The 12202-nt window shown below is 32.6% G+C and overlaps 2 protein-coding genes across 3 annotated transcripts; both read right to left on the bottom strand.

Moving 5' to 3' along the window:
• Window positions 1-1284: 1284 nt before the first annotated feature.
• Window positions 1285-2043, bottom strand: LOC112513596 (non-specific lipid-transfer protein AP10-like). Its single transcript, XM_025119905.1, has 2 exons — window positions 1705-2043; window positions 1285-1469 (listed from the first exon to the last, which is right to left on the bottom strand). The coding sequence occupies exons 1-2, from the start codon at window positions 2034-2036 to the stop codon at window positions 1460-1462; spliced, it is 342 nt and encodes a 113-aa protein (XP_024975673.1). The 5' UTR covers window positions 2037-2043; the 3' UTR covers window positions 1285-1459.
• Window positions 2044-4203: 2160 nt separating this feature from the next.
• On the bottom strand, window positions 4204-10723 carry LOC112513323. Of its 2 annotated transcripts, XM_025119554.1 has the most exons (6): window positions 10396-10723; window positions 9893-10296; window positions 9047-9781; window positions 6300-6713; window positions 5704-5909; window positions 4204-4635 (listed from the first exon to the last, which is right to left on the bottom strand). In XM_025119554.1, exons 1-6 carry the CDS (start codon window positions 10500-10502, stop codon window positions 4366-4368), a joined length of 2136 nt encoding a protein of 711 aa, XP_024975322.1. In that variant the 5' UTR covers window positions 10503-10723; the 3' UTR covers window positions 4204-4365. The 2 variants fall into 2 exon arrangements, with proteins under 2 accessions (XP_024975322.1, XP_024975321.1); XM_025119553.1 differs by having other exon boundaries at window positions 9047-10296.
• Between the last annotated feature and the right edge of the window lie 1479 nt (window positions 10724-12202).

Below are 12202 nucleotides of genomic sequence, written 5' to 3'. Positions count from 1 at the left end.
TTTTTTTTTTTTTTTTTTTTTTTTTTAAAGATTATTTATAAAAATAATTTATTGATATATTTTAGAGTGAAATATTGGTAATAAGTATTTTTTTTGAGTGTTTGGATAAATAATTTATATCAATATAAAATTGGTAATAAAATATTTTTAAAGAAGTTAACTCTTCTAACTTATAATAAGTTGATAAGTGTTTCTATAAAAAAATATAAATTATTTTAAATAAACAACCTCAAACACCCCCTAATAACATTAAATAGCCTAAAAGTTTTAAAAAAAAATTCTCTCTTATGTGTCTCCTTCTCTCTTACTTTTTTTAAAATTTTTATTTATATTATACATTAATCAAATATAAAACCAATAAATTAAAAAGTAATAAGTCTTGTTAATTATAAAAAATAAAATATTATTTATTTTATTATTTTATAAATTTTAACCATATGTATATAATCGTATAATTTGTTCTTGTAAAAATCAAATAAAAACTTTAAAAATTTATTTACAAATTCTTAATTTTCATTTTTTATATTTTCATATAATATAACATTAATCCTTCTGCAACTTTAACAATTCAAAAAACAATCCATAAAAAGGAAAGTGGAATTTTTATGGTTTGTAACATATTTTCATTTACTATTTTTTAATATAGTTTGTAATTTTTTTTTTTTTTGATATTTACACAAATCAAACAACTTAAGGTGAAAATTTGTATTTTTATCGAAATTCCAATAATAAAGTATTTTTACTTACTATTTTATCATATAATTTTCATCTACTACTTTATAATACAGTTTATTTTTTTCTGTATTTCACACGATTCTTCGTCAATAAATAGAGAGAGATTAAACTTTCAAATAAGAAATTATTTATTCTGAAGTTTGGATTACTTTTTAAAACATCATTACAAATTTACTAGTAAATTACAAGTTTAGTACATAAGGTTTCTCATTTGTTACAAAACTGATCCTTTATCTTTTTTTTATTACAAAAGAATCCTCCACCTATGTAATTTATCTTGGATTTGATCCCACACATTAACGTCCGTCCAACTTGTCCGTTAAAAAAAAGGTTATTTTGAGATATTTTAGTCATTTTATCAATTTTCTTTTGTCTTTCATGCAATCAAATCATTTGTATGATTTTGGTCCCAATAGGTAAAAGACAAAAGAAATCAATAAAATACCTTTTATTTAACATTAATTTCTTAACAACCGTTAAAAAAAAAAAAACCAAATCCAGACAATTTGCCAAGACATGATAGTTATCTTATAATTTTAATCGGAATTATAACGAAGAAAAGTGTATTTTATTTATGATTTATTTAATATATGGCAAAGTCCACATAAGTCATGGGCCACAAACCGTACAACACCCTAAACAAACAAACTATCGCTTATTTAATTATTCCGGCGACACCTCCGCCGTAGCTCCTCCCGCCATTATCCATCTCCGACCACCCATCTCAAGGAATCCTGCAACCATTCAGCCACCATTTAATCCATTAAACTAAACCAAAATAACAAATGAAAAATCATAAAAAAAATACACCATTTTTTATTCATTCTATCAATAAAATTGCTTTAAATTAAATGTTTAATTAAAAATAATAATATTTTATGTGTTATATTAAATATTTTAATAATATAATTATATTTGTAATTTTTAAAATAGAGAATTGTTGGAGATGAATGTAGTATTTCAACTCACGTGTTACAGTTGACGTTAGGATTGATCGGAATACTGGTTGCGATTCTACACTTCCCCGGCAAACTACTGGCGGCGTCCGGCCTGATTTTCATCTGTGCGGCGGCGCTCTTAGCACAATTACAGACCGTCCGCCTATCCGCTTGGCTTCTGGTGGCGGCCTGAACCCTCCTAGCTCCGGCGCAACACGCCTGCGGCGGTGAGCCACCGGATTTTAAATAGTTCAGGCATGGCGACAACATACTGGAAAGATCACTACAAGTTATTGCTTCATTTGGGGCTACCATGAGAGCCATGGCCATCATGGCCACCATAACAACCGCCACTCCTTTCATTTTTGATGATGGGTGGTGGTGGTGGTGGGGGGGTGGTTGATTTATAGGGAGAGGAGGTGGTCGGTGCTGACGTCAGATTTCAGGTGAGATTGGGCACGTAAGGAAGGAAAGATGACAAGTGTGAGGTGAATTGTCATTTTTATTTTATTAAAAGTTTCTAAAAATAGAAAGTTTAGAATGATCGGAAGGTGGTGGCTCATTGCCGTCGTCAGCCTCATAAAACAACGGCGGTTGCCGGTTGGTGGTAGGTAGATACTCACATGGTCGCATTAATATCAACTAAATGGGCTTCGCTTGGCCCATAACGCAATAAGCAAAAGCCATGATAATTCATTAGAATTGTGGCCCAATATGAGTCATGCAATTGGGTAGAGAATTTAGAGATAGCAAAATGGATCTGGCCCGACCCGATAACAGGATCAGGATTGGATCGGTTCGGGACTGTTTAGGACCGGTTTGGTAACAACAGTTCGAGACCGGTTACACTTTTAGTCAAAAAAGAAGGCTCGGCCCAGGACCGGTTATGGGACCGGCCTGGGACCATCCTGATTTTTCAAAAATATTATTGTTTTATTACCGATACGGGTACCCCAACGGCTATATGACTATTTCATCCCATTTTTGACCATTTTTTGGTCTCATTTACCCTCTATTAACTATATACAAGTCATATGGTGTATGGTGGAAAATACCAACTAAAAAACGTTCACATTTCTTGTTATAATTTGTGATTTTGACTCGTATTCTTGTAAGAAAAAGTACTTTTAAATGTATTTAATTGATCCAATTACATATTTTCAATTTATTAGAATAACAGTTTTGTATTCTTTAAAAAAACTTCAAAAAAAGAAAATTATGTAAAAAACCGATCTAAAAAAATACATAGGACCGATTTGGATCCGGCCCGGTTCTCATAACTAGTTACAAACCACCTTAACTGGGCCTTGGGTTTTTGATCCGGACCGGGACCAGGACCAGACTGGGACCAGTTTTACAAGAATGAGCTTTTATAAATTATAACGAATTTAACAAATTATAAAATTATAAATAATGAGTTTTTATAAATTATAACGAATTTTACAAGAATTTCAAGTTTTTTTCTGTAGCATTTTTTATTTTATTTTTTTCAAAATTTAACCTACATAAGTATATTGCTTAAAGTATACTTAAATATATTTCAAAAATCATAATTATTAAAACTAAATAATATTTGTGTAGAAAATAGAGATGGTCAAATGGGCCTGGTCCAACGGAGGATCAGGATCGGGACCGACTTCGGACCGGTTCGGCCCGGGATCAATTGGGACCGCTGGTTATGGGTTTCATCCAAACACAATGCCCAGCCCGATCTTTTTTTCAATAAAAAATGTATTTTTATATGTATTTCTAGTTTTCTAAGTGTATTTGATTGGAAATCAAATTAATAATTTATAATAAAACATATTTTTTAAGTGTATTTCATTGAAAATCAATTATAAAACTATAATGAAACGTAATTTTTAAATGTATTTGATTGAAAACCAATTATGAAACTACAATGAAATGTATTTTTTAAGTGTATTTGATTAACCTAATTAGATATTTTAAAGTGTATTAGAATAAATTAAAGTATTTTTAAAATTTTATCAAGATCTAAAAAAAATGATTAGACCTTGGTATTTTCGACGGGACCGGTTAGAAGTACTCATAACCGGGCCTTAGTATTTTCAACGGGACCGAGACCGACCCGGATTGTTACTGTTTGGGCCCAGGACGGATTTGGGCCTAACCCAACCAAACGCGAGACCGGTTTTTGGCCAACTCTAGTAAAAGATATACTTTAAAAAATTAACTAGATTGGGCCCAGCCTTGGACAAGTAACCAGGCCTAGATTGTTCGTAGAATTTTCGATCTAGACCAAGACTGACCGATCTGATTTTAAAGGGACTGATTTACGACTAGTCGGTCAAGGAAAGATTTTTGGCCTACAACAAAACGGCCTTTTTAGGACGCTGAGTCAATCGTGTGCCTCCTAAAAGAGCAGTTAACGAAACTTTTAAGTTTTATAACAAGCAATTGTGCTTCTTATATAACGATGTTACAGTAAACGAATTATCTCCAACAAATTCCCTAAAACCTTTCTACAAAATGAAAAAAGCACAAGAAAGACCGTAAAAATCCCCAAAACAACGAATAAACCGACTTCATTAAACATTGCCCTAAATAAGAAACCAAAACACCAAAAGGTGAAAATGCCATGTCAGGCGCACCTATCAGAACCAAAACAAACCAGTTATACATATGTATTAGCCCTATCAGAACCAGAACAGATCCCTAAAACCCCTGAAATCTAACAAGGAAACAACAAAAAAGAGGGTTCAACATGAATCTTCCTATTTGCAAAGCTAAGTTTACTTAGTTTATTATGACACCACATCAATTGGTCACTTGTTAATCTTGACATTTGCAAGACTCTTGACACAAGTTTCATATCTACTTGACAAAAAAAGTACACAACTTCATCTTCTATTTCCTCTTCTTCTTCTTCTCTACACCTTCTCTTCATCTTCTTTAGTATGCATTTCCCACTTCTCATTTGCTCTTTTAGCTTCTTCTCTTTCTGCAATTTCAAGAATCTTATCAAGATTCTATTTGGGTTCGTATCTGATGTCTATCGGCTTTATAGGATGTCAGATAAGTCTTAACAGACTGATATTTGCGACTTAGGGTTGTTTGGCGATTGCTGAATGATTTGGTGCAGAATAATAAAGGGTTGTTTGTTTACCTCTTAATAGTTCCATTAAGAGGCAACCTCTGAATCGTTAAGAGGTGAATCTTGTTTGGCAAAAAAAAGTATGCCTCTTAATGGTTCTAAAACCCTCTGAATGATTTTGTATCTTGGATCTCCCTTAACCATTAAGAGCCCTAATTTCATTGTACACAATTACCAAACAATTATATTTCATTTTGCACTATATCATGAGAGCCTCTTAATCATTCTGCACCAAACCATTCAACAATTGCCAAACAAGTGGTCAGAATGATTAATAGGCTCTCATGATATAGTGCAAAATGAAATATAATTGTTTATAATGAAATTAGGATGCTGAATAGTTAAGGAAGACCTAGAATACAAAATCATTCAGAGGGTTTTAGAACCATTATGAGGCAGACTGTTTTTATGTTAAACAAGATTCACCTCTTAACGATTCAGTGGCTGCCTCTTAATGAAACTATTAAGAGGTAAACGAACAACCCCTTAAAGTTTATAGGAACAAACAATTGTATGTCTTGTGTAAAGGTGTTGCAATAAGTCAATAGACAGAACACACGCTAACAGATCTTTTTAGTACGGTTTTGAAAAAACCAGTCATATGTATAAATGTTGCAATAAGATGTTGATAGACTGCTTTATAAAATTTAAGTTTATAGAACCAAACAACTGTAAGTCTTATGTGAAAGTGCATCGTATCAACTTTTTCTAGAAAGAGAAAATAAAGCTGTTAGGACGTTTTTGGGCATCTTAACGAATTTTTAAGACACTTCTCAAATAAACTTATTGTAACACTTTTATATAGTCGTATAATTTAAGTCTTATACAACTGTTCATTTTGACAATTAGAGATGTTTAGCGTTATATAAAGCCGATTTTGCTATAGTGTAAGACAGAGAAATTTCATGATCTAACCTTGTGTAAATCTTTCTGGAGATCCATGAAGATTTGGGAATCCTCGGGTTTCTGAAACTCGACGGGTGTTTGTCGCCTATACTTGTCGGCACGAACAAATCGCCAGAAAATACGTATAGATTCTTCCAGGATCTCGATTAGCATGTCACTCGTGATGTCGTATACGAATTCGCTTCTTGCTTTCTTCTTGCTCTTGAAAGGGTCCTCTGGATGTCATTCACATGTGAATAAAGTTAAACCCCAGATTTTCAAATATGCAAAAAAGTTGTTTAAAAACACTACAAAAAACAATCGGTTTTCAACAACGACATGTTATGTGTAAGTAGCTTAATAGACTGCTTAATAGAACTTAAATTTACAAAACCAAACAACAATTATATGTCATATATAAAGGTGTTACATTAAGTTGATAACAAGTTTTTTAGAACATTTTTGAAATAAAGTGTCATATTAGTCTTTTTATACGACATTATTTGAAAAAGTGTCATATAAAAAGAAGGCCTTGTGAAGCAGTCTATTAGGACATTTAGACATCTTTGACGTCTTATAAAACCGATAAAGCAGTTTATTAAGACATTTAAACATCTTGTTCTCACCTCTAATAACCGGAACCTGTAAAAGATTACGGAAAATGCAGCGATTCTTGACGTAATTCTGGATTCTCGGATCTTGAAAAGGTTCATCTTCGATAAATCTTTGCATCAACACTTGAAACTGTTGAAATTCTCCGGCAATATCATTAAATCGCCGGACCCCACGTGGGTCTGATTCCCATATATCCAACGCTTTTTCATATTGCCAATGTAGAATTTCCCAAGAAAGACACATTTGGCCGACATACACGACTTCCAAATCACTCTGTAGTTCTTTGATGAACTTAACCGTAGGGTCGTTTTCATGCTTCTTACCTTTCGGGGTTGCGAAACTTTGGCTAAGAAGTGTCGTGATTTCAGAAACCGAAGACTTTGAGCTCGAAGCTGATTGAAGAGGATCTTTTAGCTGTAAGAAACCTGTAGATTATATTGAATAAGAGATTAATAAGTCTAAAGGGTAAAATAGTCATTTCTATCATTCAAACCGTATATTCAACACAACAAACAAATATTAAATTAGCTTAATCCATACAGACAGCTTACTTCATACAAGGTTTAATAAAAAAAAACAATCAGTCCCATGGTCATCAAGGTGAAGGAATATGACGGTGTCCCAAAGGCATGTAGACGTTATCGGATCCCAATTGAGCTTTTTTTGTGCCGAGAAAAAAGATCAGAGTTTTTTCAGGCCCGATCTTTTTGGGTGAAAATAGGCCCGATAGGGCGTTTTTCTTTCGGTGTGAAAACAGGCCCAATCGGGCTTTTTTAGACCAGGGCCGTTTTCTGTAAGCAAAAAAAGCTTTGGAGCCTTTTCAGACCCCCGATCTTTTTGTGTAAAAATAGGCCCGACAGGGCTTTTTCAAGATTGGGCCTTTGGTAAAAAGATGGGCCCGATCGGGCTTTTTTAGACAGCCACCATTTTCACTTTCATTAAGCAAAAAAATAGTCAAAAGGCCCGATATTCATAGAACCTTTTAGGTAAAGTGTCTGAACAGACCTACAACAATCAGGGTACCAGACAAGATTTTGTGGGATCCCTAATGAGTAATATTAAAGAAAGCAATTATAATAATCAAAAAGTAGTAATCTTGACAATAACAACACAAAAAAGCAATCCTTTTTATCAAGAAATTTACAAACCCATTACTAGAATTTACTTTACATGTTTTTAAGCAGCTTAATGAGTTTAACGAGACTCGCAACTTATTTGATGAGCTATACATGACTGTTTGGTAGTGACTTAGTGATATAAAAAGTGGCTTATTCAGTAAGCTTCTAGAAGGGAGCTCTATGCAGAAAGTCAAGTTTCTTTTGTCCCTCCCAATTATAAAGAACACGCACCTTTCATCTATGAAAAAACTTTCCGAACCCATACAGACAGGTTAATTCACACAAACAACTTTATCCATACAGGATTTTATGAAAAACCAACCAAATAGCCTCTTAGATGGCATTTTGAAAGATCCAGAAAAATCTTGTTTAGTTGGTAGAATAATCGATGTTCCTATGAATTTGCCGAAAAATTAAACCTATAACGAGATTTCAAATAACTGACAAACATTCTCAGCATCAGTACAACAAAATCGGCTTTATAGAACGCCAAATATGTTTAAACATCCTAATAGGCAGCTTCATAAGCTTTAAATTTACAAGACCAAACAACTGGTGCAATAAGTCGATAAGACTCCCAGTTTTTTTAAGACACTTCTGAACAAAACATCTTATTAGTCTTTTTATACGATATTATTTCAAATAAGAGTTAAAAACATCCCTCCATGAGTGTAAATCCATCAAGAATGCATAAATATATGTAGTGCTATTGACTGTATACTGTCTTGTCCCCCACCTCATTAATGATTAATCTAATGGTGGAACATGCCCTTTGTGACCCATATTTAGCAGTATTCAATTCAAAGATGCTCTCATTTCTAGAAACATACTTCTTGGAACAATCATATATATATATATATATATATATATATAAGAGTGGTGCTTGATTAGTTTGAGTTTGGCTCCAAATGTCAAAAGTACCAGGAGGCCCCAGTTAAAATCCAAGGAAGCAAAATCCCCTTGTGACCACGGAGGTTCAAATGCGGTGACTCCGGGCTATTTGCAAAGCAGATGGTCTCTCTGAAATTAGTCGGCTCGCATAGCGAGTTGGATATCCAGGTTAATAAAAAAAATCATATATATATCAAGATTTAGAGTTTAGGGTTTTGAGATCTTTTCATGTTATGTAATTGTTTTGTATGTTGTTTGCTTGATTTCCCTTTTCCATTAAGTTGACCACCTAAAGTTTTTCACATCATAGCTTAATGAAACAATACCCAACTCCTTCCAATAAGATGCATATACCTATTCATTAAGTCATCATTTTTAAACCTTACAACCTAAAAAGTTTCATGCTTTTTGTGTTTCTCTTAAAATCCCCACCTAACCATATCAAATGGGTCCCTCTTTCTTTCCCCTTTCATTTCCTCTCCACTTATTTATCATCAAAGACAGAGGGTCCTTCGGTTAAACGAATTTTGACAGAGTTTTTCCTAATCCATGACCTTTTCACAGGTTTGAAAATGTCACTGTTTAACAAAAGAATGTCACTCTGTTCTCAAGAAACAAGAAAATGAGTCATATGCATACCCTCTTGTACTTGAACTCAACTTCTCATAGACACTAACTAAAATGGCATCAAATTAGCAAGTAATGGTATATTAGGGAAGTAAATAGAAGAGAAAGATCCATTTTTGTACCTATGGCATACATTTTCTGGTAATTGAAGATGTCGAATTTGCGCATCCTCTCTCTATAGCTTTTGTAGAACTTGTGAACTTCACCCATCGTCCCTCCGCCACTTTGGTACACTTCTTCGATCTTCCATGGCTTCAACTCCTCCATTATCTTTGGAGGTGATCCCGGTTCTTCCAAGATTGTTGGTAGTCCGGTGGCTCTAACCTTCTTGATCTCCATCTTCAACTGTTCTATAAGTTCTTGATGTTCCCATAAAGATTCCAACTTGTTTGTTGTATCATTTGATAAATTCTTCTTGTCGGTGTCCACCACATTCGATACTTCTGGTTCCATTATGTTTCTTGATTTCCCACCAAAATCTTTCTCGGATAAGAAATCGGGTTTTGGACACTCGTCTTGATCTTTTTTGATAGATTCTAGTTCGAAGTCTCCATCTGATAAAAACCCATCATCAAGATGAAGATTATTTGAACTAACTGAATCTGTATCTGAATCAGAAGATGATTGAAAACTTTCATGGTGAACTTTTTGCAATTTCTCTACGATAAATGTATCGATTTCTTCTGTTCCTTCTCCAATCTTGTTCTCATTTGGAGTTTCAACCATCATCTGCTCATGAACACCATCTCCTTCTTCTTGAGCTTCAAAATCATCCCCTTTCTGCTCATCTAACAAAAACCCATTATTCGAATTCGATTCAACTTCATCCAAATCATGGGAAGCCTCATGAACACCTTCTTCTTCTTCTTGATCTTCAAAATCATCTTTTTTCTGATCATCATCTAAGAAAAACCCATTATTCGAATTCGATTCAACTTCATCCAAATCATGGGAAGCCTCATGAACACCTTCTTCTTCTTCTTGATCTTCAAAATCATCTTTTTTCTGATCATCATCTAAGAAAAACCCATTATTCGAATTCGATTCAACTTCATCCAAATCATGAGAAACCTCAAGTGGGTTGATAAATTCACTAAAACTGTTCTCCAAATCAAGCAAATGAGAGAAATCTTTCTGGGTTTTACTAAACTCTTCAAAAGTTGGAAATTTAAAGGTAAACGAAAACTCAGGGGTTTCATCTTCTTCAACCCCATCATTTTCCATACTTAAAAACTCTGAAAAAAAACATGGGTTCTCTTCAAACTCCATTTCTGATTCAGTTACCTTTGAACTCCCTTCAATGGCTTCCATTAATCCAACCCTAGAATCATTTAATACCCCCTTTGAAGAAGAACTGCCATTTCTTATAAACCTGTGTGTCAAAAATCATACTTCAAAAAATTAATATATTGAGAAACAGATTCTTTTGGTTATAAACTAACGAAGTAAAACATGTTATTTTCTTATATACCTTGTGAAATAACGTAGCAATTGAAGCAAATAGGTGGAGACAGAGGACCAAAAACCCAACACGAAAAGAATCAATTTCGGGTATAAGAACTCAAGAACTGAATCCATACTATCGAAATCGAAATGGGTAATTCAAATTTCTGAAAAAAGGGTTGTCCCAATTTAATCATAAACCGATGAATTCCATTTGAAGCAAGGAAAAACAGAGTAAACAGAGACATGTCAGCAACAAAAAGAGGGGTTCGTAAAATTCATGACAATCACCATTGACGAAAAACAAATTGAATGGACTAATCACCCGTAAAAAGGAAATTGAAAACGATGAGTGTGTGAAGAATCAAAAAGAGGCGGTTTCGATTTGAAAAAGAGGTTGAAGTCTGACCTAATTTGGGGAGAAAATAAAGCAAAATTACAAGGGGAAGAGATGGGTACGTGGCAGCGAACTTGACTCGGTTCATGAAATGGCGAATTGGGGATGGTGGAAAGGTCACTGGTCGGGTCGGGTTGGGTTTGTGGAGCTCGAATGGCGATGGTTATGGTGGTGGAGTCAAAGAAGGTGTTGGAAATTGGGAAATTTTGAGGAAGGAATGAATGTGGAGGGGAGAATGGCCGCCAATAAGAAACACAACTAATAAATGTTTTCAAATCTATAAATATTTATTTATTTAAAAAAAAAATTATTTTCAAATAAATAAATTATTATTATTTATATTTAATATAATTATTATTGAATTAAATAAATTACCATTCATAACAACCATTAATGATCTTAGATGATTATTTATTTAATATTTAAAAATAGAATAATTGTTATAAATTATAACATCTCCCTTAAATTGCATGAAAATGTAACGTACTTTAACTTGATTTATGTTTTATATAACGCATTTTCAAAACTTTTATTTTGATATCTAATATGTAAAGTTTTAAATATTTAAGTAACCGGATAACCGGTAGAACCATTAACCGGTTATCGTGTTGATGTGGTATCTGACTCAGTATTATTTACTGACGTGGTTAGTGATATGGAATTTTTTTAATCTAAAATTAGTCTTTAACTGATTACCCAGATATTTATGTATTTAAAACTTTACATCTTATGTACCAAAATAAAAGTTTTCAAAGTACGTTACCTAAAATAGAAATCAAGTTAAAGTATGCTATAAAATCATGCAATTTAGCTTTTCTTTTAAATTAGATAAGTAAAAGTTGTAATCTTTTATGGTAATCTTTTATTAATTTAACTCGAACATGTTGTTTAAAACGAATAAATTATAAAAGAAATTATATAAAATTTCAAATTTGGAAAACAACTTTTTTAGTATAATTGTTTATGAGGAAATGATTTTTTTTATAAATTTCACCGATAAATATTATTTAAATTAAATATTTATTAGAAAGAAATGATATTATATTAAATGTAATAAATTTTTTAATAATATAATTAATGTTGTGAACAACATCTACAATAGTTATTCATAACTGGTCTAAAATAGACAAAAAAGTAAAAACCTACAAAGAAAAATTCAATTCAATTCTAACAGCTTTTTAATTTTAGAGGTTTTAACATTAATTATCTATATATATACTATCTTATTAACCAAATTCATCAAGAGTCTTAAAGTCTTAAAATTTTAAATGACCAAGATACCCTTTTCATTTTTTCACTTTTTCAGTCATTTCTCTCCTCACATACACTCACCCCTCACATATATTTACCTCTCACATGCACCCGATTTTTTTTTAAAATTATAATTTTAAATTTACACTTTATATACCTATAATTAGTTAATTAATTACTTTACATC

Source organism: Cynara cardunculus (genome assembly GCF_001531365.2).
Source record: "Cynara cardunculus var. scolymus isolate 2C chromosome LG 5, CcrdV1, whole genome shotgun sequence".
NCBI classification, from domain to species: domain Eukaryota; kingdom Viridiplantae; phylum Streptophyta; class Magnoliopsida; order Asterales; family Asteraceae; genus Cynara; species Cynara cardunculus.
This window is presented reverse-complemented; position numbering and strand designations above follow the sequence as displayed.

What these genes read in the sequence shown, in the direction of transcription:
- LOC112513596 (XM_025119905.1), bottom strand. Translation starts at nt 2,036, where the DNA reads ATGAAAGGAGTGGCGGTTGTTATGGTGGCCATGATGGCCATGGCTCTC.
- LOC112513323 (XM_025119553.1), bottom strand. Translation starts at nt 10,502, where the DNA reads ATGGATTCAGTTCTTGAGTTCTTATACCCGAAATTGATTCTTTTCGTG. An exon ending in TTGCTACGTTATTTCACAAG is followed by an intron (nt 10,297 to 10,395) that starts GTATATAAGAAA and finishes TTTGACACACAG; the next exon opens with GTTTATAAGAAATGGCAGTT. An exon ending in CCAGAAAATGTATGCCATAG is followed by an intron (nt 6,714 to 9,046) that starts GTACAAAAATGG and finishes TATAATCTACAG; the next exon opens with GTTTCTTACAGCTAAAAGAT.